Raw genomic sequence first — 24,838 nt, forward strand, 5'->3', positions numbered from 1 at the left:
ATGAATGGTCGGTCTCAAGTCTGCGCTAGGTGTTGCCATCTATTATCTTCACATGATGGAAGCCAAACCCCAGAGTGGGTGTCAATAAAGCGAGGCGTTTCCTGCGCTGAAAAACCTCCCCATCGCACCGTCTGTTATCTGGCGAACTATGAGAAGAATTACCAAGGAACGCGGGACTCGGTCGAGGAGGAAAGCTCCAAGTGACATTACTGTCCGCCAAAGAAGTGTCACATCCCCCGACTCGAACATCCTGAATAAAAATCCCACAAAATCTCCAACAATCCGTTTCCAATTCCAAAGATCTAGGGCCCATTTGACTGGCTCACGACATCGTTGGGTCGAACACGAAGGTGCTTTCATCGAGCTGGTCTCCAATGTGTGCTGGGTAGCCCGGGGTGGCTGGAACTTCAAGACTCGTCACGAATTTATCTTAGAGGCTGGCCAAATTTCGACACATCGATTTAGTAGATGATGGAGGAGCTCCTTCTCTGGTGGGCTGGTGATGCAGACAAGTCCTGGAAAGGGCCGTTGTATTGATGGCTTCGCCGTCTTTTGTATCGCCTCGTTTCATAGCCCATTCTTAGGATTAATAAACCAAGTTTCAATGAGTGTTATGGATTCATATTTGGTGTGGTGTTTACAGCCATGAGACCTTGTGAGATGAACGGACATCAGCCCCATGCTACTTACCATAAAACTATACTTCTACCTGCTCTTATGAAACTGCACGCGAAGATTCGTTACGAGACAAAGTTCTCTCGAAGAAGAAGTGGCTTCTTTAACAAAAATACATTTGTGTCTTTCGATGCCATCACGCAGGGAATGCTCAACTTTGAAGCAATGATGCAATCTAGCGGGAAGCTCATGCAAGCACAAGCGACCGGATAAGAGGGAATTGATTGCCTCGATGAAAGGCAGAGTACTGATCCTTTACTTTGAATCCATAATTTACTCCCGGTCACAACTTGTGCAGGTGACAGACAGTACAATGACGGCGATGGCTTCGGTAGTATCGGCCAGGGCCCGAAGTCCGGTTCAGGGCTCTGCAGTGTGCACAGCTGGTGTACCATCTCAGACCCGGTCCTGAGTGAATTGGTTTGGTCAGACAAGTAATGCCGGTTTTTCGAAAGTCCGATAAGAGACAGTGTCTACTTTGATGAACTGGGCTTCGCTCTACATAGGTAAGTACGCTTCCACGGGAGAGGGATGGCGCACCATATTGCGGCTCAAAGTAAGGCAACTAAGCTAAATTTCGAGTCTCTACAACGCACTGGCATGCATGTATCATTGTACCTACGGACACCGAAAGTGGCAACAACGCAAGTTCTGTGCAGGTGGTCTATCAAAGAGGAACGCGATGCTGAAGCATTTTGCTGTCTCTTCAGTTTGAACCTATTCTCATAGCATGGATTTTTCTTATATATTGGAAATGGAGACCTCATAGCTCTCCTGTCAACATGCTTCGTTGCCAGCATCACCGCTTTGCACTGCAGTTGCGTCACCGGTTTGTTTGACTGTTACATGCGCATCGGATCTCGAGAAACACATTGTGTACAGACAGTTGAAAAGATGGACACCACCTCCAACTGCGCAGTTGTCAACGGGTATGAAATACGTGGATCCTTGTGTTCCCCTCTTATCATCATTGCATTTATGCCTACTGTTTGTCGGAATTTCAAACTGATGTCAGACTCTTCAGAGACTTCTCACAAAGATCGCACGATAGTCGAATCGAATATGCCAATGCGGATCGTACGGAACGACTTCAATCCTTTCTAGCAGACAAAGGTCCTGGGACTGTGATGCCTTGCATGACAGCGTCTTCTGAGAGGTCGTTAGTGAAACACCGCGCCAAAGCAAGTCAGAAGATCAACGAGACCATGGCCAAGTTCGAACGTTGAGAGTAGTTGGGAATTTTTTGGCGCAAAAAATTCGAGTCTGTGACATATACGACTGGTAAGTATCTACGCGGTAGCTAGGCTACACATACTGAGCACAGCACCACAGTGAACAGATCATACAGATTGCGAATCCCATCCGAACGAAAGAAGCGACCCGAATACACATAGCTGTTAAACCTGTCTAGCCTACCGCCAACACGTCGACTAATACCCGATGATCTTGCGATTAGCCAACGGCATGGAGTCGGACCTTGAACGGTATTCTTGTTGTGCACCTCAAGGCCCGATGGCCTGGAACAATGGCGAATACAGGAACCATGACGCACACATCCCAGGGAGGGCGCTAATAATGGAAGCACTAAGCTGTAGCGGAGAGCTTCAGTGCGTTCCATGGCAGTGTGGGAAGGTACGTTCCTGCTCAGGATTGGGTACAAGATAGTTCACTCCGTACCTAAGGTACCTGAGTTAAGGTCTTGTGCGGTGGGACACCGATCGTGGTTGGTAGAGTACCTTAGGTACCGGCGCTGTACCAACCGCACAGATTGTGAGGTTACGATGGTGGGCGGGTAAGGTGAATGGTGGTCTGGGTGCCTTGTCCTTGCCTGTGGTGCCAGGCACCGCAGCACGTGCTCCACGTGCTTAGGTCCCTTCGCTGATCAACGGTTGGTCCCGGTCTGCTAAATCTGCCCTTTTTCTCTATGTATTTCTTCTTGGTGGACGACGTATCAGAATGTATATTTTCCGTTTTACCGTTCCAGAATCCTGCGACTGAAGAACCCAATTCTGTTCTTGTAGATTGATACAGGATAAAGCCCAAGCCAACAACCAGTCAATGGGCGCGGGACGTTACGCAGCAACTATGTCGTCAACAAAGCAGCAGGAGCGCAGCACTACCATACCTCCCGAGTCGTCTAGAACCACGTCAGTAGTTTAGGTATTCAATGGGAACGAAGTAGACCAGCAAGGGAGACTTACAAGCATTGATGATGCTCTGAGATTTAGTAGCCCCACGTAGACAGCATTATACAATATACTGACTGGATCACGATCTTGTATACCAATGATTACGGCGCCCGGATGGAGACATCCTGAGGGCCATACCCGCAGGAAAGGACGAAGGATGGGGTTCTTGGGACGCTTTATTGTACCAGACAACCTGGCGCTTTTTTTTCTTCCTAAACTACCTGCCTTACCTAGGTAAGGTACCTAAAGTAAGCTGCTCTGAGCCCCTACCGAAGAGGTACGTACTTGAGCCTTCCATCGCTATCGGGGCCACGGGCTGCACTCCGTCTTTTCGACGCTCGCCGAAATCGAGTTGACATGCCGCGAAGGGAAACTTGAAAACCACCTCGTCTCATACTGGCACTCGGAAGAGTATTAAACAGTACAAATATCTCTAATTTCGGAACCATCCTTCTTGAAATATTCCCTTTGACTTTCATCACTTTCCAAGGTTTTGAAATTACCGGAAGTCCTTCTCTCGTCACCTAGCATTCGAAAGGGATTTTGCTGTCGAAGTTGTCGGGGATCGAAACAACAATGACTGCAAACTCCAATAAGTCCATTATCCATGGGTAGACACCTCATTTTCCATTGGTTTATCTGAACTCGTCCTTGGGCTGTCTCATATTCGTTACTGAACCAAGCTGACTTAGTCTTCCGTAGTGGCGATTCACCCCCGTGCCGCAAGGACACCGACGCCGAAGAGAGATTGCGTCTTGGAAGAGAACGACTTCGTCTATTCTCGGGCGATAGTGAATACCCCAACCCGATGCTGCCTCATATGATGAATACCTCCAAGGCGTCTACGAAAAAACATTACACAGATAAACGCAACAGAATCATGGCCATAATCTCGTATCTGGATCAATGAGGGCCGGGTGCAACAAAACTTGGTTAATGAATTTGTGGATGTGAGATTCCAAAGATTACATGTAAGTAATTGCGTGACCTGCCTGAATAGACCAGAAACAAGAATATGCTAATCTAACGCTTATGGTTGAGGTGCTCAACTGAGTAGAGGTCGGTAGGTGTTCTGGGTAGCCTGGGACACGTCCCGTCGCGTACCGATACCACCCTACTTTCTGGAAAGTCCTTCTTTCAACATTCCGGACCCATGACGCCGGGTCGGATGCGGAGTGGAGAGGGATTCGGTGCCGAGAAAGTGGAGAAGTGTTTACATTGCGGGTACCTGTGCCTGGGTACCTTTCCGAACAGCTCAGCTCGCTAATTCTCGAGTCGGTTGAAGAATCACACCAAGAAATGACGAATGTCCATGAGGGACGGAGGAAAGGGTACTTAAGGTATCTAGCTGAATACTTGAATAATGGTATTTTAGCGCAGATGCCTTTGACGCAAAGGGGCAACACTTACTACAATGATTGCTTGGCAACTTCTTCTTTTCCTTCACCGTTAATCTTTGTAGGTCCTCGCTGCATTGCCATCAACTTTCTTTCCTGCCCTCGAGTTTCGTGAACCCACCCCAAACACTAGATGAGCATCTCACTTCCTGCACGCGGATTCAATGCTAGTATTTCCTGATACACAATACGAAATATCCCACGAGGCCCGCGGGAAGAATAGGGCCCGGTCGAGTTTTGGCCTTGGCTACGTGACCCAAGCAGCAACCCGGGGTCTTCCCCATACTGGAGGTATCCGACCAATAAAGTTACCTTTCCTAATTGGGGGCCAAGGGTGGGTGCCCAGGACATTCCAGTCCCGCCGATCGCATGTGGAGTGTGGGATCCACTTACCACCCCCCTGCTTGCTTTCATGACTTTCATAGCATAACATGCCTCCAAGCACCGTAAACCGCCGCAGTCTCTAATCTTTCTCATCACCAACTACGGCTAACTTCGAATTTACATAAGTATGATGAGTGCCCCGGCGTTTTCACAGCCGGGAACTCACATCTTCACACATTTTGAATCTGTGTTTCGATCATCTTTGCATTTGCTGTTGTCCACGGGGCGTTCTTTCCCAATACATTGTCGTCATATCCAACACACTGTGCACCTTAGTACCTACATCAGTACATTGCCAGTATGTACGCCGCCTCAAACCGAGCTACTGTCATTGGGTATATTATCTACCTTATCTTACTTCACACACCTACTCAAAAGCTCTTACTTTCTCTATCGGTCCCCTCTTCCCAGCGAAGCTAACGTTTTCTTTCCTCAAGGGACACCCCTTCCCCCCAAACTGAAGCTCAAATCCTGCAAGAGCAGCAGCTTCGACAAAGCCGAATCCAGTCCTTCCTCAGGGACAACAACGGCCCCAAAACCATGCTCTCTGACAGTTCCACCTCGGCGGATAAGTCCATGGCAAAGCATCGTGCCGAAGCAGCTCGCAACATTGAGGACATAATGTCCACCCTCAAGGGATGAGATGCATTGAAGAATTCGTGAATACCTCTTAGATCTTGGGTGTTTTAAGAACACGCATGTCTATGACAACCCGCCAAGTGCGTGCACATACTTCTGGCATGAGGAGAAACAAACTGACAAGTGCGCTGGCCAGACCTCGACCAACCACTAGACTGCAAACCACTACTTACGGTACCTAATACACGCGCCTGTACTCGGATCCGACCAGGGGGCCTTGGACAAGCCTTGCCAGCTGCAGCTTTTACCGATTGGGCGGACCCCGGCCCCAGAAACGCACCGCCCTGTCCGAAAGCACGTGCCATGTCCGGCCCTGTTGCTTCGGATTCGGAGAGCCAAATAACTGGAGAACGGTACCGGGCCGGCAAAGTTTCGTGGCAGGCAGCTTTCCCGACAGTCCTTGTGCACATCACACAACGTTATCTAAGCTTATGTGTATCGCACCACTATCTCGCAGTGTGGTCGGTACTTGCAGCCTGTTTCGTACACCTACCGGTACATATACCTCCCACGTCGCCAAACTCCATTGGCTGCGCCGCTGCGCCAGCCCGTCAAGTGGTTGCAGCCAGCCAGGGGTGTGTCAACATTCCTACCCCCCAAGTACCATCCCGTCAGGCGCCCTCAGCAGCGCCGCGCAGACGAGAAAGTACTAATTGGATGCCATTCCCCTCCCGCCTCGAGCCTTCCCAGATTGACCTTTCATCTCTCTATTTTCCTATTTGATACGTTTCCTCGCGTACACGCCATCTCGATCCCTTCAATTCGAATCAAACCTTACTATTCCTCGGAGATTTTCCCACACTACCTAAGATAGACCCAAAGTCTAGTTCAACCCCCAAAAGGCCACCACCACGGGTTGCTACAGGCGACGACCCTGTCAAAGCGCGCCTCTACCTCTACCGAACCCCGCCGACTTCGAAATACCTGCATGCGAATCGATCTACACGACGTCAGATCGAGGTGCAGATGTCACGGGTTGGAGAACAACGTTCATTGGCTGATGCATGGTGGAACATTGCTTTGGGTGGTGGGACCTCTTCAAAGGAACAGAGTAAAGTTATATGCATGCGATTAACATTAGATAATACAACAAAGAAATTGAGCCAGCCCTTTGAGCCCCCCTTCACACCAAAACGCCGTGGATATCATGCAGTGCCCATAGTCATTCAGTCGTTAATATTTTGTGTCGGTCCAGCTCACGAGGCCCTGGTCTCCCGCAGAGAGAGGATGTAGGGCAGATCAGTCGAGTCCGTCCGCGTCGCGAGTCTAATGACGGAGCCCGAAGCGGAACTTCCTGATGCCCTCGACCGCAAACTGACACTAGATGACGAATGGTTCGGACCATACGCCGGCCGAGTCTGGGCGAAGCTATTCATGCTGGAGGATCTCGATATGGCTCCTCTTAATGTACCCAGTGGGGTAGCCGGCGCGGTGCGATATTGAGCCCACGTATTTGCAGAGGAGTTGCGCGCGTTGACGGTCGGCGCTCTCCTAGTATAAGAGCCTTGTGTGCTCTGTGTCGCAGACCGGGATAAGCTGCGTGGAGTGGTAGGATTTGTGGCCATGGGCGCATCATTGTCGATGTCGCTTTCTGAGCCTTCGCTGGGCTCGTCCAAGGGACCGAGGACTGCCGGATCTAGCGGTCGCATGCCGCGCAGTATCGCAGCAAACAAATGCATCAATTCGCGAAATTGGGCGTTCGAAATAGCCCGCGTAGAGAAGCGCGCATGTTCGTAGGTGGAGAGGAAATCGGCGGTCGTCGCATTAAGCGAAATTACCCCCAGCTCAGCAAGGTGGCCAAGGTAGTCGCGCAGACTCATGGGTAATGGGCGCTGCAGCAAGGCCACCGCATCGGCATCGAGCATCGGTGGTTGACTGAAAGAGGTCGGATCGGGAGGCGCCAGTGTCAGGGCCTTTGCTTCGATGAGGTTCGGGAGCTCGGAGAGGACGGTGCTGTACTGTAGATCCGGGAGGTCTAGTGAGTTGGGTGATGACCAGCCGTAGTGTTCGATTTCGCCCCAAACCGGCCTTCGAGGAGGTAGCGCAATGCCAGTCTCCTTTTCTGTTGTTGCCGGCTTTTTCAAGGTCGGTAGCTGAAAGCGTTTCCTTGCCGCGCTACCGCCAGAGTTCTGCTTTTCGACCAGTACCTCCTCCATATCGCCACCCAACAAATTCGTCTCAATGCGCGGCCTTGCGTCATAGGCAATGGCTGCGCTGCGCTTCAGGTCGGCTGTGATCATTTCGTGAACCTTCTTGTTCACGTCGCCCTTCTCGATAGGAACCCATGGCTTCGGTATTGATGCGAGGATCGTCTTGTTGAGATACAGTCGCGTCGCGTAGATGAAGGATACGATTAAAGTGGTGAGGACCAGAGCGGCGGCAATGATCCATATGTTATATGGCTGGTTGTTCGAATAGGCCTGGTATATGGTGTCGCCGGGGGTGACGAGGAGGAGAAGGGCGAGGAGGAAGCATAGGACGAAGTAGAAACTTCCGTAGATAAAACGGAATATCGCTCGTGGGGAGAACATCGGGGGCGATTCGAAAGGGTTTCCCAGCGTTGAGAATTCAACCCGGGAAGCGACGAGAATGCTGGTTGAGGATCATGGACCGACGAGCCAGTGCATGGAATAATGGAGCAAACTGGAAAAGCATGGCTGGGCGGAAGAAAAAGCCTATGCGACGAGGTAGAATGTAGCTGTAGCTAGGCTAAGAAGAACAAGTGTGAAGTCTAGACATTACATAGGGGAGAAAAGGGTATGGTACGGTGGAGGGAGAGAATGGAGGTTGGTGAATATGTAAGTAGACAAGAAAAAGGTGGAGGTTGCGCACGCAGATGCGTGAAGGTGACGACGAAGAAGATGACGGACGGGGGAAGTGAGAGGTTGGTTGGGGGGCTTTCATTTTGTTTTAGCAGTGCCTTCCCGGCCACAAAGCAACAAAGCTCAGGTGGGGGTTCCTCCATGCGGACCCCTGCTGATTTTTAGGTAGGCTTTCTATGCTCTAATCCAAAATCCGGTTTAGCGGCACCAGCGGGAAGGCGGCAACGGGCACTAACTTTTCTACATTCCAGGCGCTCAAAGACAGATGCACAATGGAATGGGACGGAATGGGAAGAGAGGGGAGTCTTCGGAATGGAGGAACCTATTTTTTACCTGCCGTGACGCCGCGTTGGCCTTGGGAAAGGCATAAGCCCCATGACTAAGAAAAAGTAGCGTCTGCTGTCTTACACGTGCGCCAGTGCCCAGTCGCGGGCATCCAATCGTCTCGTATCATTGCTCTCGACTAGCTCAAACCGATGAGCTGACGCAGGCAAGGCCGGTTTGTGCGCCTCACTTAACATGTGATGAGACCGTCAATCAGCCCTTCTGTTGATAAAACCATGATTTTGCTGCAATGTTTTACTGCCTCGTGAAATCTGACTATGATACACGTCGTTATGCCGTTATGCGTGCCTGTTTTGCCTACCAAACGCCCCTCACAAAGTACGGTTGTACCGTGACACCACATATGCCAAAGCCTGTGACTAGCGGGCTTGCTGCATCTCGGGTCCTTGGGATCTGACTTCACTCGTGGGAAGTATCTGTTGGGCTGCCGCCTCCTTGGCCAGTCTGATATCCGTGCGAGTCAACCTCAAGTCGCTGCTGTATCGTTCAAACTCCGCAATCACTTGGGCCAAGCCCGTCTTCAAGGCTGCAATCACTGCTTCCACCTCGGGCGCAGTTCTATCCTTCTCAATATCGGTCCAGTGAACGGGAAAGCTGTCCTTGAATGCCTCAATCTTGGTGATGACGGTTGTAAAGGTGCGGATGATGGTAGGAACATCCTTTTGTACCCTGCCGTAGTTATCATCATTGAGACTGTGAACGGCCAACAAGCTGAGCACATCAACAGCGTTGACGTACTGGCTCAGTTCTGAGTACGGCGTTCCGAGGATAACGGCGGTGAGGCGGTTGCGGAACTCTTGGCGAAATATCCAGCCAACGTACTCGTTGCCAATAACCTTCAGCGCCCATGTCTGGAACTGGTTCATCAGTTGAGGAGAAGACAGCGCCTCTTGCTGCTCCTTGCTCAGAACCTTGTCACGGGCCCCGCGCAGCGTCTTCTTCGCGATAGGGCTCAGCTGCGACACTGGTGAATGGCCGGGGTGGCTTCCCACCTGGGTGAGGGCCTTTTCCAGCTCGCCGCGCATCGTCTTGTTCGCGGGCTTGCTAGTGAAAATAGGGTCCTCCTTCAATGGCGCTGAAGACCGAGCTCGGACTTCCGCAGTTGGCGCTGGGGCAGCCGGCACAGCCGCGGGCTTTCCGTACTGATCGATTCTTTGTTCGATACTCTTGATGGTAGTCAGGCAGTAAACGAAAATCTGAGACCACGTAGAACCATCTTTACGGTCGATATCCATGAAGATGGCCTTGCGTCTGCCTTCTTCGTTACGAGCAATGTATGCCAGTTCCCAGAGGGCAAAGCACTGTCACTGTTAGCTTGAGGATCGGTGCATGCTGCCTGATTGTACACTTACCCGAACGGAGTCCTTCTTGCTCTTAAGACCATTCAGAAGACTGCCGTTTGGATCCTTGGATTCACTCGTGAGAGGCTTGCCGTTCTTGAGAGGCGCCTTGACCATGAACGTCGAAAACGCATGGTTGGCTGTCTTCCAGATGGCGGTGATCAGGAAGCCAGCAACCGCGCATCGGTACATCAAGTAGATGTCTCCGGGCCACTGAGGCGGAAGCATGTTGGTTTTCGGAAGGTTATAGAAAGGTCGCAAGAAGAACAAAGCCCAGCCCCAGAAGAACGATCGCAATGCCATGAAGTATACCACTCCGGCGACAATAGTGGTGCTGATACTTCTGACGCCAGACTGGATAAGGATCGCAGGGACTTCGCCCAAGACCTTATTCAGCGAAGCATCCCCAGAAACCTTGACTTCGCCTCCCTCAGACCGCGCGACATCGATGATGAGCTTGTCTTGGTCTTGGTAGAAGTGGAAAATCGACTGAACAGCGGCGCTGACGGCCATGTAGCAGAAGAAGATCAACGTTCTCTCGTTCACGCGGGCGCGGTCCCCACTATAGTATGTGACCCATCCCAAGTTGGCGCTCTCCGGCAGGGCCCAGAGGTAAACATGACTGAATAGCGCGCTCGAGAACCCGTAGAAGAGGAAAGCCTCGAGAGTATGAATGCTAAAAAAGAATTGCGCGAACGCGTGGAAGGTCGAGTTGGAGGCGCGGGCGCCGACGTGGTACTGGGCAATGCGCAGGATCAAGATCGAGAGACCGCAGGTGAAGAGGAACAGTGTTCGAAAGCCCGCGGGGCCAATGGGGAACCAGGACCAAAAGTCTACGAGAGGCTAGTTAGTTGCAAAGCTTTGCAAGCATGCATCTTCAACGTTCATCACTCACAAGAGCTCCAACCCGAGAGGAGGATGGCTTGCAAATAAGAAATAGCAAGAAGAATAGTAGCGGTAGAGGAAAATCGCCTGTGCAGCGCAGGCTGCAGAAAGTCCTTATACGGAGCCCTTCTGACTGTTGCCGGTGCCATGCTGAAGGTGCATGGTCATCGAGACCGAATGTTTGGGAGGCTGAGGTTTGGCGAGGCTGCACTGGGACTTGTGACGGAGCCAGGATCTGGAAGTAAATAATGTAAAAATCTCCAGTACAACAACACGCAGCTCCTGCTTGAGCTTGCTTGAGGTCCAGGGGACCCGCCCTGCACGCGGACTGAGCCACATGTATCACGTGGAGATAACACAATCAGGCACCACTATTGCGAACAGGAGCTGATTGGACGGAAGGTGGCGCCCTTACGTAGTGTTCCAGCCACAGCCGACGACGACATGCAGGTTCCTGACCATCATTACGAGTCTATTGTCCGCAGACATCCTGACTGATACTTACTCGCCAAATAAACACATCCGTGAATCACAACGGCGCCGTTCCTTTAGTCCGATTCATTTGTGAATACTTTGCCCTCGAAATTGCAATCATGTCGTACGACCAGTTATCTTCGCTCGAAGCCGGCCGATCGGGTCGTCATGGCGGATACACCGATGATCCCGAGTTCAAGCAGCTTCAGTCCCAGTTGACCAACAAGATCTTCAACCTGCGGCGCAACATCCAGCAGCTGACTACTGATGTCAACATTCTCGGAACGAAGCGCGATACTCCCCGTGTCAGAGAACGAGTTCACGACCACCTCGAGAAGACCCGCGATCTGTGCAAGGAGATTGGAGATGGCGTCAAGAAGCTCCAGACGTGGGACGATCTGACGGTTCGTACTCCACAGACTACTTGCGCAAAGCCGTATACTAATAAACCGTGCGCATAGAAACAACAAAAGTACGATCAATCCAGAATCTCGACCGACTTCCAAAACGTCCTGCAAGAGTTCCAAGACATCCAGCGCAAAGCACTTGAGAAACAACGAGCGTCCGTCACAGCTGCGCGCGCAGCGACCGAAGGCGAGGGAGCTGATGCGGCGGCTGGATCCGAGGAGCGTCTCGAGCTTCAACAGCAGCAGGAGGTCAGCCGCCTCGCATCACAGGACGAAGTGGACTTCCAGGAAGCGCTCATTGTCGAGCGTGAAGAGGAGATCCGAAATATTGAGCAGGGTGTCGGCGATCTCAATGTGTTGTTCAGGCAGGTGGCTCAGATTGTGACCGAGCAAGGCGAGCAGCTTACTTCCATCGCGGATAACGTGGAAGACGTGCGGGACGATACCCGGGGCGCTCAAATAGAGCTCCGCCAAGCGGCGAGACACCAGAAGGCGGCTCGCAACAAGGGGTGTTGTCTGATGCTCATCCTGGCAGTCATCCTCACCATCATCATTCTCGCAATTGTATTGGACTAGCACGTCATGGGGGTATTGGGGGTTTCTTTATTTGATTGCTGTTTCTACATTGGCGTTGTGGTGGCGTTTCGCGAATATTGTACATCAGGCGCCCAAGTACAGCTAAGGATACAATCTGGGACAGCGTGTCTTCTTTCTCTATCATTGCCATGGCTTTTCTCCCCAAGACTACAACCCCCGCAAGTGGAAGCGCTCGTAATGAGGGGATGGCTTCCAAGGGTCGTGTTTGCCGCGTACTTTATCCATAATCTTGACAGAGATCTGGGAGAAGATCATTGAAGAAATCCAGTAGACAAATATGCCTGCTGGCAATTTGATACAAAGTGCGGGAATCAAGATTGCCGTGAGAAGTAGACCTCTTTGGAGGCGAATTCGCCATCTCAGACCCGGAGGCACATTCTGCTCAGATGTTGAGAGGTTGAATACATACTTCCTCATTTCGCCTCTAGGCATCGTTAACCAGCCCAGAGTGCCCATCAGCATAGCAGGCAACAATATTGTTGGATCGGCTACCGTGAGGTCGGTAAACCATAGCACGCCACCATTTGCCATGCCTTCCGCAACATAGCTTAGTGAATCCAGGTTGCTAGATACAGCATCGGCAGACGAAGAAGCTGCTGCTGATGCCTGTTCCGTAACGGAGGTCGAGGCGACACCGGCTGAAACCTCCTGGTTCTTGTAGTTGCCAGTGAGCAAGGATAGAAGTCCGCTGTTTGCACCACAAAGACGCCTCAGAGATTCAGACATGAGATACCATATGGGCAGGCCGAGTGCTGGGGCCCAAGTCTTCCAATTCTGGGCCCCTAGCTCTTTCAGCATTCGTTTCCGAACCTTGGCTAGTTGTATGGCCCTTGAGAGACGGGTCCCACGAATTACGTGACTCCAGGCGGCCATAAATGGTGCGATTTCTCCCTGTCTTTCAACGACGCGTCTGGCGTAGTATTGAAGCGGTGCTCTGCACAGAGAGATGAGCAAGGCCGAGAACACGATGGTGCCTGTCCAATTTCCCGTCGCGTTCATCGAGTGCAGCGAAACAACTACTTGCGAGGTAGCTTCGACGCTGCTGTTGACGAGCCCGCCTAGACTAAAGTTTCTGGCACCGATTTCTCGTTGAGGTGATCGTGCCGTCCTCGAGACAAGGTGTGGGCGAAGAGAGGCGGTAAGTGGCCTTGCTAATGAGAAACCGATGGATTGGCGCAGGCCGGGTGTGATGGCGCAACGCGCCGCTCTCAGGGAAGCCATGATGAGATGCTTAAATGTTCATCAGAGGGCATGAGAAGGTACACTTTCTTCGAAAACTTGCGGCGCAGGGTAGTGGCCCTTGAAATGAAGGATGCGGGCTGGTCAAGGATCGTCAAGGAGCTGAGGCTAGATTTTGTCAATAGTTGATCATGAGAATATCTGAGTTTACGTCGGGTGTTCAGTGGTCAATTCAGAGCAGCACCAACAGACTGCTGCACGGGCCATTTTGATTCAACGGGCGCGGCTTGAGCGGATCTACAGCTCGCCGGGGCCGGAAAAGACCTGGATCCTTTAGAGGTGGGGGTCGACTGCCCACTGTATTCGTACCGCTGCAGCTTCCCCCGCCCCATTTTCTAGCTTGCAGTACAACCTGGCCAGTTTGCGAGTCCCCTACCTCACCATAGCATCCCACGACGTCAACGGGCAATGCTGAAGCTGGACTTGACCGACGCCCCCTTCGGCTTCGACTCGCCCTCTTTTTTCCACCTCGACACCACCACCGGTTCCCAGGTTTGTCGAAGCAGAACCAAAACCTAATCCTACGAATTCTGCGATCCCTTCACCCCGATGCCCGAAACCTGCTCAGCGCCGTCTGGGCAGACGCCCTTCTCTTTTGGCCTCGATCCCTGGACCCTAGCCTACGTCGTCGTGCCGATCATCGCTTTTACACCGATCGCGACCTACATCATGTTTCCTCTGCTGATGAAAGGCATTGGTTCCCTGCTGGGATGGTACCTACGAAAAAAGACAGAGGGAAGGAGAGCACAGCTTCTGGAGCTCAAGACTGCTGAGCAACAGTCATTCAAGAACACCCAAAAGAGCTCCAGCAGCGGGAAGAACAATGTGCAGGCACAAGCTTCCGGAAGCTCCGAAAAGAAGGACTCAGAATGGACCGGGGTCGTTGGGTTCTTCCACCCTTTCTGGTATGTCGAACGATTGCAAAAGTCGCCAAAAGGACGGTCACTAACAGCACCCAGTAACGCTGGCGGAGGAGGAGAGCGAGTCCTTTGGGCTGCGATCAAGACCACTCAGGAGAGATACCCTAATGCACTCTGTGTTGTGTACACTGGCGACCATGAAGTGAACAAGCAGGCCATGCTCGAGCGCGTCAAGGTTTGTCTCCCACCGTAGAACCCCTCTTTCCTCATACTAACGACATGTCTCAGACCCGGTTCAACATCGACCTGCATCCCCCGACCATCAACTTCCTCTACGTCAGCACAAGACACCTCGTTCTGGCCTCGACATGGCCTCACTTCACCCTCCTTGGACAATCGATTGGATCTGTAGTGTTGGCATGGGATGCCTTCCAGCTCCTTAACCCTGACATCTTCATTGATACTATGGGCTATGCCTTCTCCCTGGGTTTGTGCAAGTTGCTCTTTCGCAGAGTTCCTACTTGTGCCTATGTTCACTACCCGACAATTTCGACTGATATGCTGGAATCACTGGACCCCAAGGCCGAGACTGGAAGTCAGGGCGTCAACGCCGGCAAAGGCGTTGGTATCCGAGGCAAGGTCAAGAAGTTCTACTGGAAGATGTTTGCGGCCTTGTACTCCCGGGTTGGATCTACTGTTGACATTGTCATGACAAACTCGACCTGGACCCAAGGTCATGTCCAGAAACTCTGGGGCCCCTACCGCCAGGCCAAGGGAAGGAACAACCCTATCGCTGTCAACTTCCCACCCTGCGCTGTCGAGGAGCTTGAAGAGGCAGTAGAGGTATCCGAGGCCAGTGAGCGGAAGCGAGAGCAGGCTTTGGTCTACATTGCTCAGTTCCGCCCCGAGAAGAACCATACCCTGGTCATTCAAGCTTTCGCCGACTTCCTGAACACCAAGTCCGAAGCCGCCAAGGAGGCGAAGTTGGTCCTCATTGGTAGTGTCAGAGACGACCACGACTCCAAGCGGGTGTATACGTTGCGCCTCTTGGTGAATGAGCTCGGCATCAAAGACCGTGTCGAGTTTCATTTGGACGCTTCGTGGCCTGAAATTCTGGACTGGCTGCAGAGGGCCTCCGTCGGTGTCAATGGCATGTGGAACGAGCACTTTGGCATTGGTGTCGTCGAGTACCAAGCCGCCGGTCTGATTTCCGTTGTCCACGCCAGCGGTGGTCCCAAGCTGGATATCGTTATTGAAATCGACGGCCAGCCCACTGGTTAGTATTGACCTAGCTTTCTGTGAAGATGAAGACTAACCAGCTTATAGGTTTCCACGCTACGAATGTCAAGGAGTTCGCCGAGGGCTACGAAAAGGCCCTCTCCATCAAGGATCCGCTCCCTGTTCGCCTCCGCGCACGCCGGTCGGCCAAGCGCTTCACCGAGAGCGAGTTTGACGAGAAGTGGATCGCCCAGATGGAGAAGTTGGTGGCCATGACGCCCTAGATGCATTGTTGACTCTTGCCTGTATTTCTATATGTACTTTGATAGACTCGAGGATACCCCTTTCCTTCAGATAACCTCAATAAACCTGGCTTATGTCGCACATAAAATCTCACCATCTAGCGTAAGCGTGATATATCATCTAAACCATCTACACCACAAAAGCACCACTATTCTTCTGCCGCGGCTCGCTCGCGGCCTCGAATACGCCGTCTTCAAAGATGATGCCCTGCACGGCGCTGCGGCCCTCGGGCACCCACGTCACGTCGTGGCCCTTTTCGAGCATGCTGGCGACGGTGTCGTTGTCAAAGGCGTACTCGAACGTGACGGTATTGGGCATGAGCTGGTCGTGCAGGCGGGGCTCGCGGAGGGCCTGCTTCATGGTCTGGCCGTGCTCGAGGACGTGCCAGGTGACTTGGGCCGTGGAGCTGATGATGCGGGAGCCGCCTGCCGCGCCGACGGTGACGTAGAGGGAGCCGTCTGGGTGTTCTACGATGACGGGGGTGATGGAGGAGAGGGGCCGCTTGTTGGCGCGGACGAAGTTTGCGGGGGAGGGTTCGAAGCCGAAGGCGTTGCGGACGCCTGGGATTGAGAAGTCGTTCATTTCGTTGTTGCTGGTTGTTTGTCAGTGAGTGGAATTTACGGTGAGAAGTGATGAATAGGAGAAGGGGAATTTACAGGATTACACCGGATAATGGGTCCATGATTTGAGCGCCAAAGAGGAGGTTGACGGTCGTGGTTAGGGAGGTGGCCATGCCGGACTTGTCCGCTGTGACGATATGCGACGTCCCGAACCCTTCGCTCGAGTATACGCCCTGCGGATCATACCGCTCAACCGGTTGCGTCTGGTTATCCAGGATCTTACCGCGGATATCCTTGGCCGTGGCCTCGTCGATGAGGGTATCCTCAAACGGCCCGATGCCTTCCACGAAGTCCGGGTCGCCGAGCAGGGAACGAGCGCCATAGGCGAAGCGCATGGCCTCGTCGAAGCGATGAACACCGAGCTTGGTGTCGGCGGACTCGGCCGGGTCGAACTGCTCCATGATCTTAAGGGTGTTTAGGCAGACGGCGCCACTGGCCGGAGAGCCGACAGATGTGAGGCGGTGGCCGCGGTAGGTTATGGAGAGGGAGGGGCGGGTGACGACCTTGTAGGAGGCGAGGTCTTCTAGGGTGAGAGTGCCGTTTGTGGCGCGGACTGTGGCGATCATGGACTCTGCTATGGGGCCGGAGTAGAAGGCTTCTGGGCCTTCTACTGCGATCTTGGCGAGGGTGCTGGGTATTTTGTCAGTTTTTAGCTTTCTGAGAGATATGTGAGTGTGTATGAGGCTTACGCTCCGTAACGTTTGCGGTAGATGGTATCACCAAGTTGGAGGAGTGTGCCTGCTCCGTGTTAGTTCACTACTTCCTACTGACCTACACTCGGAGAGTTTGAGAGACTCACCGTTGGGAGCAAACTCCTCAGCCCATACTGGATCTTCAACGAGAAAGTTCCACTGCCCTTTGATAGCGGCGTCCATGTACCGTACCAAGTCCGAAGACACTCTGAAACCCGTAGTCGCCAACCGCGCAGCCGGGGTGACGACGCTCTTCCAGGGCAAGGTCTTTTGAGGTGACCAAGTCAGTAATGAGAATCTCTCGCTTTCTTTCCAAGCTGTTCACTTACACCGTACTTCTTGTGGATGTATTCCAACCCACGAACCTCGCTCGGCACGCCAACGGCAAGGCCGCCGTAGACACTACCCGCGATGTTGCCTTGGTACATATCCTGGAACGCAGCAGCCGGCGCAGCCTCTCTAAAGTCCACAGACTCGTAATTCCCATCACCGTCTCTGATGACGACGAAGCCGCCGCCGCCGATGCCGGAGTGGTACATGCCCACCGTTCCAACGCAGAACGTCGTACCGACCAGCGCGTCTACGGCGTTTCCCTACATGGGGGTCAGTACTTGTGTAACCTTACTGAGAGATTATGAGAAGAAAGTGGAAAAAACACATACACCTTGCGCAAGTAGATCACGGCCAATCCTACTACATTCAACTGATTCACTTGCAACGGCGCCAGTGTCGCCAGCACGAGGGTTAAAGACGAATTCCGGTATCGCTGCGGCCGAAACAGAGCGGAATTCGGCCAGCAAGAGTAGAGAGGCTGAGTAATGCCATATTGACTTGGGAGATGTCTCTGTTCTGGTTAGCCTCTTTACATGATTGCCGGAAGATGCTGATTTCTTCTGCTGGATGGGATGAACTCACTCATCTTGAATAGGTGGTTAATTCTAAAGGCCGGGCGGCGGTCTGTGGACTCCAACACCGGACGGTACCTCCGAGACCCAACGTGCACAACGGCCGAGACACCGATAAGAGATAGCGGAAGGGATGACAGAGGGACTCGGGAGGTAAGCAACTCTCAGCGTTGCGTCTCTTATCTACCGAGAGAAAGAAGCCTCCTATACCCAACAGATCACCAAGACAAGAGAAAGGGTTGTGAGTAAGCTGGAGGCATCAAACGCCGTAGTCGGGGGAGGGCCATGACTTATTACTACTGGGTCCCCGGCGATTGCGACAGACCAAGTCGCTATTACCAACTTGGTCCCAGCCCCAGATCCGGCAGGCACAACTGATAAGCGAGTTCTGGGGTCCAATATGTGGGCCACACTTACTTAGCTAAGTACCTACGGAGTAAGATAGGTACCTCAAGGTGTGGTGGCACTTAGTGGGCGAGTGACAATTGAAAGTGTGCCGCATGATAGCAGTCATGCTTGGTGAAGCCCCACACCGAGTCCCAGGGACGCCAATCAGCGACGGGCGAATTAAGTAATTCTCAGCAACCTTCAGATGGCCGACAACTTTTTTTCACAGGTCCCATGTCACAAGCTTCAACTTCAAGTCTTTGACTTTCATACTTTCATCTTACACCAAATTTATGTACTTTCAAGCTATACTGTGACACGGTGCTCTTAGCGGGTCATCTTGTCTCATAATTGGTGTATTACCAACATTGGCTTGAGGCGTTCAATGGGTTTGCCCCTGCGGCTCCTTCCGAGACTCACTTCATCTTCACTACGTCCGGCTATCAACGCCCTCACATTCACCCGGGCCTCAAGCTCGGCCCCGGCAGCAGCTCACCGGCCACTCATTCGCAGAGTCATCATGTCGTCAACAGCAGAGGCGCCTCAGGCGGCGGCAGCGGCACCAGCAGCAGCAACAAATGCAGGAGAGTCATCTCACCAAGGTCAGGCACAGGTGCAGGGTCAAAAGAAGTGGCAGAATGGCGGAAACAAGCCCAATGGCAACAAGCGTTCATTCCAGGGCGGCCAGGGAGGCGGAAGGGGCAAGGATAAGCAGCGCAAGTCGAAGCGTGAGAGGAACATCACCGAGGGCTCGTCAGAAGAGGTCTTGGCGTTCGACGTGCAAGCGCTCATCGCATTGCGCAAGGAATCACTCCCCGATGCACCGGCACCGACGGCAGGCAAGGAGCTCAAGGACGGGGAAGAGAACGGAGAAACGAAGACCGAGACCCAAACACCCTCAGAAACCCTCCCAGAGACCTTTACCGAAATCGAAGTCGAAGTACACGCAATCTCCTCAACGGGAGACGGCCTCGGCTTTCAGCTAGGTTCGACCTCGACACAAGTCTACGTCGTCCCCTTCGTCGCACCTGGCGACATCGCAAAGGCAAAGGTCATTAGACATGTCCGCGAGGAGTCCTACTCGGTAGCCGACTTCGTCTCCGTCGTTAAGGCGGGCCCCCTCCGCGACGATGCCCGCGTCAACTGCAAGTACTTTTCCCAGTGCTCCGGCTGCCAGTTCCAGATGCTCGACTACGACACTCAGCTGTCGCACAAGCGCTCCATCGTCGACAAGGCGTACAAGAACTTCTCCAACCTGAACCCGGACCTGGTCCCGTCCATCAGGGATACCATCGGCAGCCCCTTACAGTACGGCTACCGCACCAAGCTCACGCCGCACTTTGACGGCCCTCCTGGCCACCACAAGAGGAATAAGCCCAAGCAGGCGCTGAGCAAGGTTCCCGAGATTGGATTCAACGCCAAGGGCCGCCGTCATGTTCTGGATATTGAGGACTGCCCTATTGGAACCGACGCCGTTCGCCTGGGCATGAAGCGCGAGCGTGAGCGCATCGCCAGGGACTTTGGCAACTTCACAAAGGGCGCCACGATCCTTCTCCGCGAGAGCACAAAACGCTACCCGAAGAAGGTCATCAGCAACGGCAACGCCAACACCACAGCAGCCACGGAAGAAACATCCACGACAGAGGAAGTATCAGCATCAGCATCAGCAAAGGAAGAAGAACAACCCCCCGCAGAAACCCCCTCCGACGCAGTCCGCGTCGAGACAGACGCCCGCGTAGACATCAAAACCTGCCTCTCCGCCACGGGCGCAATGTCGAGCGAGTACATTGACAACTACCTCTTCACCAACCCCGCAAACTCCTTCTTCCAAAACAACAACTCCATCCTCCCCAAGTTCACCCAGTACATCCGCGACCACGTCATGCCCCCCGCCGGCCCCCACCGCGACCGCATCAAATACCTCATCGACGCCTACTCCGGCTCCGGCCTCTTCACAATCACCCTCGCCTCCCTCTTCACCGGCAGCACAGGCATCGACATCGCAAAGGACTCCATCGAGTGCGCCCGCAAAAACGCCCGCCTCAACAACCTCCCCGAGTCGCAGTGCAACTTCCTCGCCGCCGACGCGCCCCAGCTGTTCAAGCAGGTCACCTACCCGGCCGACGAGACCGTCGTCGTCATCGACCCGCCGCGCAAAGGCTGCGATAACGACTTTTTGAGCCAGTTGTTGGCGTTTGGGCCGAGGAGGGTCGTGTACGTGAGCTGCAATGTTCACACGCAGGCGCGCGACGTGGGCGTGCTGGTGCGCGGGGACGGTGGGGACGGTACAAAGTACGGGATTGAGAGTATCGTGGGCTTCGACTTCTTCCCGCAGACGGGACACGTCGAGGGTGTGGCGGTATTGAACAGGGTCGAGAAGAGTGCTTGATTAACCTACCTTACGTGGATTGCATTGGGACGGGTTGGGATCTCATATCAGGGGAGAGAGTATACAAAAGTTTGTGATACCAGCATTGGTCTGATAATTCGAAAAAGCAACAGCCACCAGAGTATGGACGTGGCATGAGACCGTTCTCTCAAAACATATTACCAAGTCTTTTACCGTTTTATTTCGTGATCCTCTCGTTCTGTCTACTCTTGTATGAGGTTCCTCTGTCTGCATACGAAGAAAAAAAAGGAGACCAGGTCTTTCAGCCCTCCAATGTCCGATTGTCCTCTAGCAGAATCTTCAATGCTTGCACCAAGACCTCAACCACCTCCGCTCGCCGACTCTTCTTAGCGGCCTCCTTTAGCCCTTCCAGACCACCCTCCTCAATAATCTTCTTCCGCGCATTGGCCCCTGGAGCGCCCTCAGCAGCCACCATGTTGTAGATGATGAAGCCGGCGCGGTGCCGCAAGTCCTCATTGTCGTCGGCGCACATGTCGAGTATGACATTGACGCCTCGCTCACGTTCCACAATGGCTTGGACGACGTTCTCGTGGCCAGTGAGAGCCGCTAGAGCACCACCTGCTGCACTGCGCGTGCCTTCGTCCTCGGCGTCCGCCAACGCGAGTAGAATATGCAAACGGCCTTTTGCTGCGGGGCTGCCGTCGGCATACAATGCCAGACCTTCCACGGCCTGCACGAGATTACAGATAAGCTCAACGGCGGCCTTTGACACGCGCGGATTCGAGGAGAGTAGCTGGTCCTCGATCTGTGGCCACGCCACTCTGATAATGGCTCGTCTGGTATCGAGGTCATCGGTCGACGCGAGGTTGGTGAGCGCCATCAGCGCTTCGAACGTCGGAAGAAGGTCGCGGTGCTCCGCGACTGGGTCTGTGGGAATGATGGAGATGAGCGGGCGGATCGCAGAGCTTTGCGGGTTGGAACGACTGCCGCCGAAAACAAGAGCCGGGTTAGTGCTGATAAGAATGCGCGCCAGGGCTTGCGCAGCAGTGCGACGGCCGGAGGCTTCGGACTCTGGGAGCAAAGCCCACGCAGCCAAGAGAAGCTTGACGGCGCCTTGCTGAGCAAGCTTGCCGCGCAAAGATGTCGTAACTGAAAGAGAGTAAATGATAGCGACAGTGAGTGATAGTGACGCGGCCGAACCACCCTTGCTATGAGTTACTAAAACCGGTGTGACGCCGGCCTCGAAAACGCGCCGGCATCGTTCTGCCACATGGTCGTTGTCGTTGAGAGGATCGGGCCCGGCAGACTTTCCAGCAGCGGCGGCGTATGCCTTGAGCTGGTTCATCTTCTTCTCCTCCTCGGATAGGTTGGGTTGGTATCTGGTGAGATTCACCAAGATGCTAAGCGCTCCGTACGTCACGGGTGACTTGGCCGGAGCGTCGGCCAACGTCTTGACAAGTTTCTTTAGGAAATCCGCGTTCCCTGCCAGCTTTTCCTTGATGGCGGGCCGGATCGATGCATAGGCCAGCCCTTCGATAGAATGTTGGTGTCCATGGTCATCTTCGCTGAGGAGCATGGAGGTGAACCTCGTTGAAAGCTCCTCGATGGTGGTGATTGCAGGTGATATCTTCCCTTGCCCGTCCTCATTCAGCGCCGGCGCCGTGGGCACTGCCTTCGTTCTGAAGTCAGTCAGATCTGTGATTGGACGGCTTCATGTCCATTTGTTGATGAATACCATACCCTCAATTTCGCCAGGATAACCGCTGCCAAGTTTTGAACCTGTTCCGAGTGCTTGCGCATGGCGACGGAGCCTTCCTTGATGGAATACTCAGGGTCCTGTGACATTTCCTTGGCGATCTCCTCGGGATCCTGGTCGACAACCTCCTCCAACCACTCAGTGCAATACTTGTTCACTGCGTCACGGCACTGAGAGTTCATGCATGCAGCATTGAGCATCTCCAAGCAGGCAGTCTCGACCTTGCGGCTCTTCCACTTCCGTCTCATCAACGGGCCGAGGGAACTCAGGAAGCCCTCGCTGAGGAACAGCTCCGAAGTGAGGTCAGGAACGACCGGGAAGGTGGAGGCAGCTACACAAAAGGCGACGATGTAGTCGTCATAAGTGCCCCTCTTGATCTTGTCAAAGAAGAAGTTGGACAGCTTCTTGGCACCATCATCGCCGGCGGCCTTGAGATAGGCGGATGTAGCGATAACGGCGTGCGCGCGAACAATCTCGGGCTGTCTCATGTCGAGATATGTCAAGATGGTGTCGACGCAATCACCATCGATGAGCTTGCATATCGTGGGGGCACCGGTCTTGGCCTGGATGAGCTGAAGATCCTCATTCAACAGCTTGGTGAGCTGGTCGAGGTCGCGAATGGTTTCATCATCCTCCTGGCCGCCCTCCATTAATCGCGCAAGAACGAGAAGGGTCTCATCCTCTCTCGGAGGCGCCGTGGTGGGAGCGGAAGCTTGGGTGACGGCGGCCATTGCAGTAGTTGGTCGCTCAGGCTGGGAGGCGGTTGAGCGAGCTGTGATAATGTATACTTTGGTACCACGTCAAGGTGTGTTGTTGAGTGAGTGAGGAACGGACAGACCTGGGACGGACAGAAAAAGCCTAGAACAAAACGGGGCGGAACGGTTGATATAAGTAGGTACCTTGCTGCGGTGATTAGGGCGGCGGCGGCGACAGCGGACTGTGCGATGCGTTGGTCACAAGGTAAGGTAAAAGGTCCGGCGATGACAGAGGCGTGAGGTGGCCGTGGAGGAGGATTTGGGTAGGGTTGATTGCTAAGATAAGAAATGGCAGACGACAACCCCAAAGAGGTTTCACAAGTGAGACTTGTCACTGGTCAGTGGGTGCGCGTTGATGGGCAGTCACCACCAGTGGCAGTCCAGCAAGAAGGTGAGGTGCACAGCGCACGCAGTTACTAGTACCTACCCGTATCTTAGGTTGCCTACGGGGTTTAAGGTAGGTAGGTGGGGTACGTACTCGAGTCGTCGCAATTACATACGGGACCTCTCTCGGGCTTACCTTGGGTGCCTTATTCAGTATTGCCGTGCCACCCAGAGGAAGCCCAGCCGGTCCGGGTAAGTTCAAGTACCAAGGAGTAAGAACTGACAATGGAATGGAACCACCGCCGCTGGGCTGTTTCTGTTCAACCGTCAGCTCCTGATACAACGGACGGGCTGACTGTTGCAATCTACGGTGCTCCCATCTTTTTTTAGGTACCACGGGTGCCCCTCCTTGGCTACCATTTGTAGCAGACTACACCCCTCACTGAGCACCCTGCCCGCCCTGGCACAAACACTGACGACTGACTTCGAAAGAGACTCGTGTTACTCTGTCGAGCCTCAACCATTGGAACCCAACACTTACACCGCCCGCTCCGCATCGTCGACAGACAGGGTCTCCACACGTTTCTTTGCTTGATAAATAATGAGTGCCGTAGGTGATACGTAGATAGTAAGTGCTTGCCTACCTACGTCATGCTCGAGACAGGCACATCCCACTAAGGTAGGCTTGGAAGGAACAATGAGTCCCCGTTGCAGGGGAGGAGCGGGGCGGGATTGCTTGAATGTACTTCACAGATTGGCAACCACGCAACCTAAGCAAACGGCAAGGTGCTATTATTCTCGAGCTTACCTCATCAAAATGGAAACAGCTCCCCTCGAACTGGTGCGCGTCGATCGTCTCTGTCACTCAACGCGCCCCCCACGTCAGGAGCACGCCTGAATGGAAGTTGCTGTCGCTTCCCCTTCGGAGCCTCTTCCCCGTCGTCCCCGGTCCTGTGCCGTCCAATCAACGTTGGCAGGTTTCCCTGCCGTCCAGTCTGTCGGAGCACAGGCCAATTTGAAGCCCGGGGCACATGGGTTACGGATATTTCTGGATGAAAGCTAGCTTCGTTGCATCACCACACCTCTCACAAACCCCTACTTGCGAGACAGAGGGAAAAAGAAGAGCAGCTCACCCTGTCTGTTTGTGAATGACACTGCGCCAAGAGACCAATTCTATCCGTTTGGCTTCAAGGACGTAGGATCGGACTGGGTCCGAATCGAACGAGGTCCCTGGATAGTCAATACAACCCACAGGCCTCCAACACCTTTTCGAGC

The 24,838-nt window shown here is 53.5% G+C and overlaps 12 protein-coding genes across 12 annotated transcripts; 7 read left to right on the top strand and 5 right to left on the bottom strand.

The window, feature by feature from the left end:
- Positions 1–1,521: 1,521 nt before the first annotated feature.
- On the top strand, positions 1,522–1,901 carry CLUP02_01092 (uncharacterized protein; the record flags this gene model as incomplete). The annotated part of the gene is made up of 2 exons (XM_049280134.1): positions 1,522–1,625; positions 1,700–1,901. The coding sequence occupies 2 exons, from the start codon at positions 1,522–1,524 to the stop codon at positions 1,899–1,901; spliced, it is 306 nt and encodes a 101-aa protein (XP_049136091.1).
- A 1,539-nt stretch (positions 1,902–3,440) lies between these two features.
- On the top strand, positions 3,441–3,774 carry CLUP02_01093 (uncharacterized protein; the record flags this gene model as incomplete). Its single annotated transcript, XM_049280135.1, has 2 exons — positions 3,441–3,475; positions 3,567–3,774. The coding sequence occupies 2 exons, from the start codon at positions 3,441–3,443 to the stop codon at positions 3,772–3,774; spliced, it is 243 nt and encodes an 80-aa protein (XP_049136092.1).
- Positions 3,775–4,945: 1,171 nt separating this feature from the next.
- On the top strand, positions 4,946–5,287 carry CLUP02_01094 (uncharacterized protein; the record flags this gene model as incomplete). The annotated part of the gene is made up of 2 exons (XM_049280136.1): positions 4,946–4,980; positions 5,083–5,287. The coding sequence occupies 2 exons, from the start codon at positions 4,946–4,948 to the stop codon at positions 5,285–5,287; spliced, it is 240 nt and encodes a 79-aa protein (XP_049136093.1).
- A 1,193-nt stretch (positions 5,288–6,480) lies between these two features.
- CLUP02_01095 (sucrase/ferredoxin domain-containing protein) lies at positions 6,481–7,815 on the bottom strand (the record flags this gene model as incomplete). Its single annotated transcript, XM_049280137.1, has 1 exon — positions 6,481–7,815. One exon carries the CDS (start codon positions 7,813–7,815, stop codon positions 6,481–6,483), a length of 1,335 nt encoding a protein of 444 aa, XP_049136094.1.
- Positions 7,816–8,810: 995 nt separating this feature from the next.
- CLUP02_01096 (nucleoporin protein Ndc1-Nup) lies at positions 8,811–11,141 on the bottom strand (the record flags this gene model as incomplete). The annotated part of the gene is made up of 4 exons (XM_049280138.1): positions 8,811–9,752; positions 9,804–10,634; positions 10,687–10,993; positions 11,092–11,141. The coding sequence occupies 4 exons, from the start codon at positions 11,139–11,141 to the stop codon at positions 8,811–8,813; spliced, it is 2,130 nt and encodes a 709-aa protein (XP_049136095.1).
- Positions 11,142–11,269: 128 nt separating this feature from the next.
- CLUP02_01097 (SNARE domain-containing protein) lies at positions 11,270–12,133 on the top strand (the record flags this gene model as incomplete). The annotated part of the gene is made up of 2 exons (XM_049280139.1): positions 11,270–11,554; positions 11,612–12,133. The coding sequence occupies 2 exons, from the start codon at positions 11,270–11,272 to the stop codon at positions 12,131–12,133; spliced, it is 807 nt and encodes a 268-aa protein (XP_049136096.1).
- Positions 12,134–12,301: 168 nt separating this feature from the next.
- On the bottom strand, positions 12,302–13,375 carry CLUP02_01098 (uncharacterized protein; the record flags this gene model as incomplete). The annotated part of the gene is made up of 1 exon (XM_049280140.1): positions 12,302–13,375. One exon carries the CDS (start codon positions 13,373–13,375, stop codon positions 12,302–12,304), a length of 1,074 nt encoding a protein of 357 aa, XP_049136097.1.
- A 30-nt stretch (positions 13,376–13,405) lies between these two features.
- Positions 13,406–13,670, top strand: CLUP02_01099 (uncharacterized protein; the record flags this gene model as incomplete). The annotated part of the gene is made up of 2 exons (XM_049280141.1): positions 13,406–13,517; positions 13,570–13,670. The coding sequence occupies 2 exons, from the start codon at positions 13,406–13,408 to the stop codon at positions 13,668–13,670; spliced, it is 213 nt and encodes a 70-aa protein (XP_049136098.1).
- Positions 13,671–13,801: 131 nt separating this feature from the next.
- On the top strand, positions 13,802–15,755 carry CLUP02_01100 (alpha-1,2-mannosyltransferase alg-11; the record flags this gene model as incomplete). Its single annotated transcript, XM_049280142.1, has 5 exons — positions 13,802–13,885; positions 13,976–14,298; positions 14,353–14,488; positions 14,542–15,529; positions 15,580–15,755. The coding sequence occupies 5 exons, from the start codon at positions 13,802–13,804 to the stop codon at positions 15,753–15,755; spliced, it is 1,707 nt and encodes a 568-aa protein (XP_049136099.1).
- A 148-nt stretch (positions 15,756–15,903) lies between these two features.
- On the bottom strand, positions 15,904–18,005 carry CLUP02_01101 (gamma-glutamyltranspeptidase; the record flags this gene model as incomplete). The annotated part of the gene is made up of 7 exons (XM_049280143.1): positions 15,904–16,366; positions 16,431–17,024; positions 17,084–17,132; positions 17,194–17,353; positions 17,416–17,679; positions 17,749–17,930; positions 18,002–18,005. 7 exons carry the CDS (start codon positions 18,003–18,005, stop codon positions 15,904–15,906), a joined length of 1,716 nt encoding a protein of 571 aa, XP_049136100.1.
- Positions 18,006–18,763: 758 nt separating this feature from the next.
- On the top strand, positions 18,764–20,767 carry CLUP02_01102 (uncharacterized protein; the record flags this gene model as incomplete). The annotated part of the gene is made up of 1 exon (XM_049280144.1): positions 18,764–20,767. The coding sequence occupies one exon, from the start codon at positions 18,764–18,766 to the stop codon at positions 20,765–20,767; it is 2,004 nt and encodes a 667-aa protein (XP_049136101.1).
- A 262-nt stretch (positions 20,768–21,029) lies between these two features.
- On the bottom strand, positions 21,030–24,120 carry CLUP02_01103 (uncharacterized protein; the record flags this gene model as incomplete). Its single annotated transcript, XM_049280145.1, has 6 exons — positions 21,030–22,400; positions 22,469–23,271; positions 23,334–23,421; positions 23,760–23,918; positions 23,981–24,042; positions 24,105–24,120. The coding sequence occupies 6 exons, from the start codon at positions 24,118–24,120 to the stop codon at positions 21,030–21,032; spliced, it is 2,499 nt and encodes an 832-aa protein (XP_049136102.1).
- Positions 24,121–24,838: the final 718 nt, after the last annotated feature.

Source organism: Colletotrichum lupini, chromosome 1, assembly GCF_023278565.1.
Source record: "Colletotrichum lupini chromosome 1, complete sequence".
NCBI lineage: Eukaryota > Fungi > Ascomycota > Sordariomycetes > Glomerellales > Glomerellaceae > Colletotrichum > Colletotrichum lupini.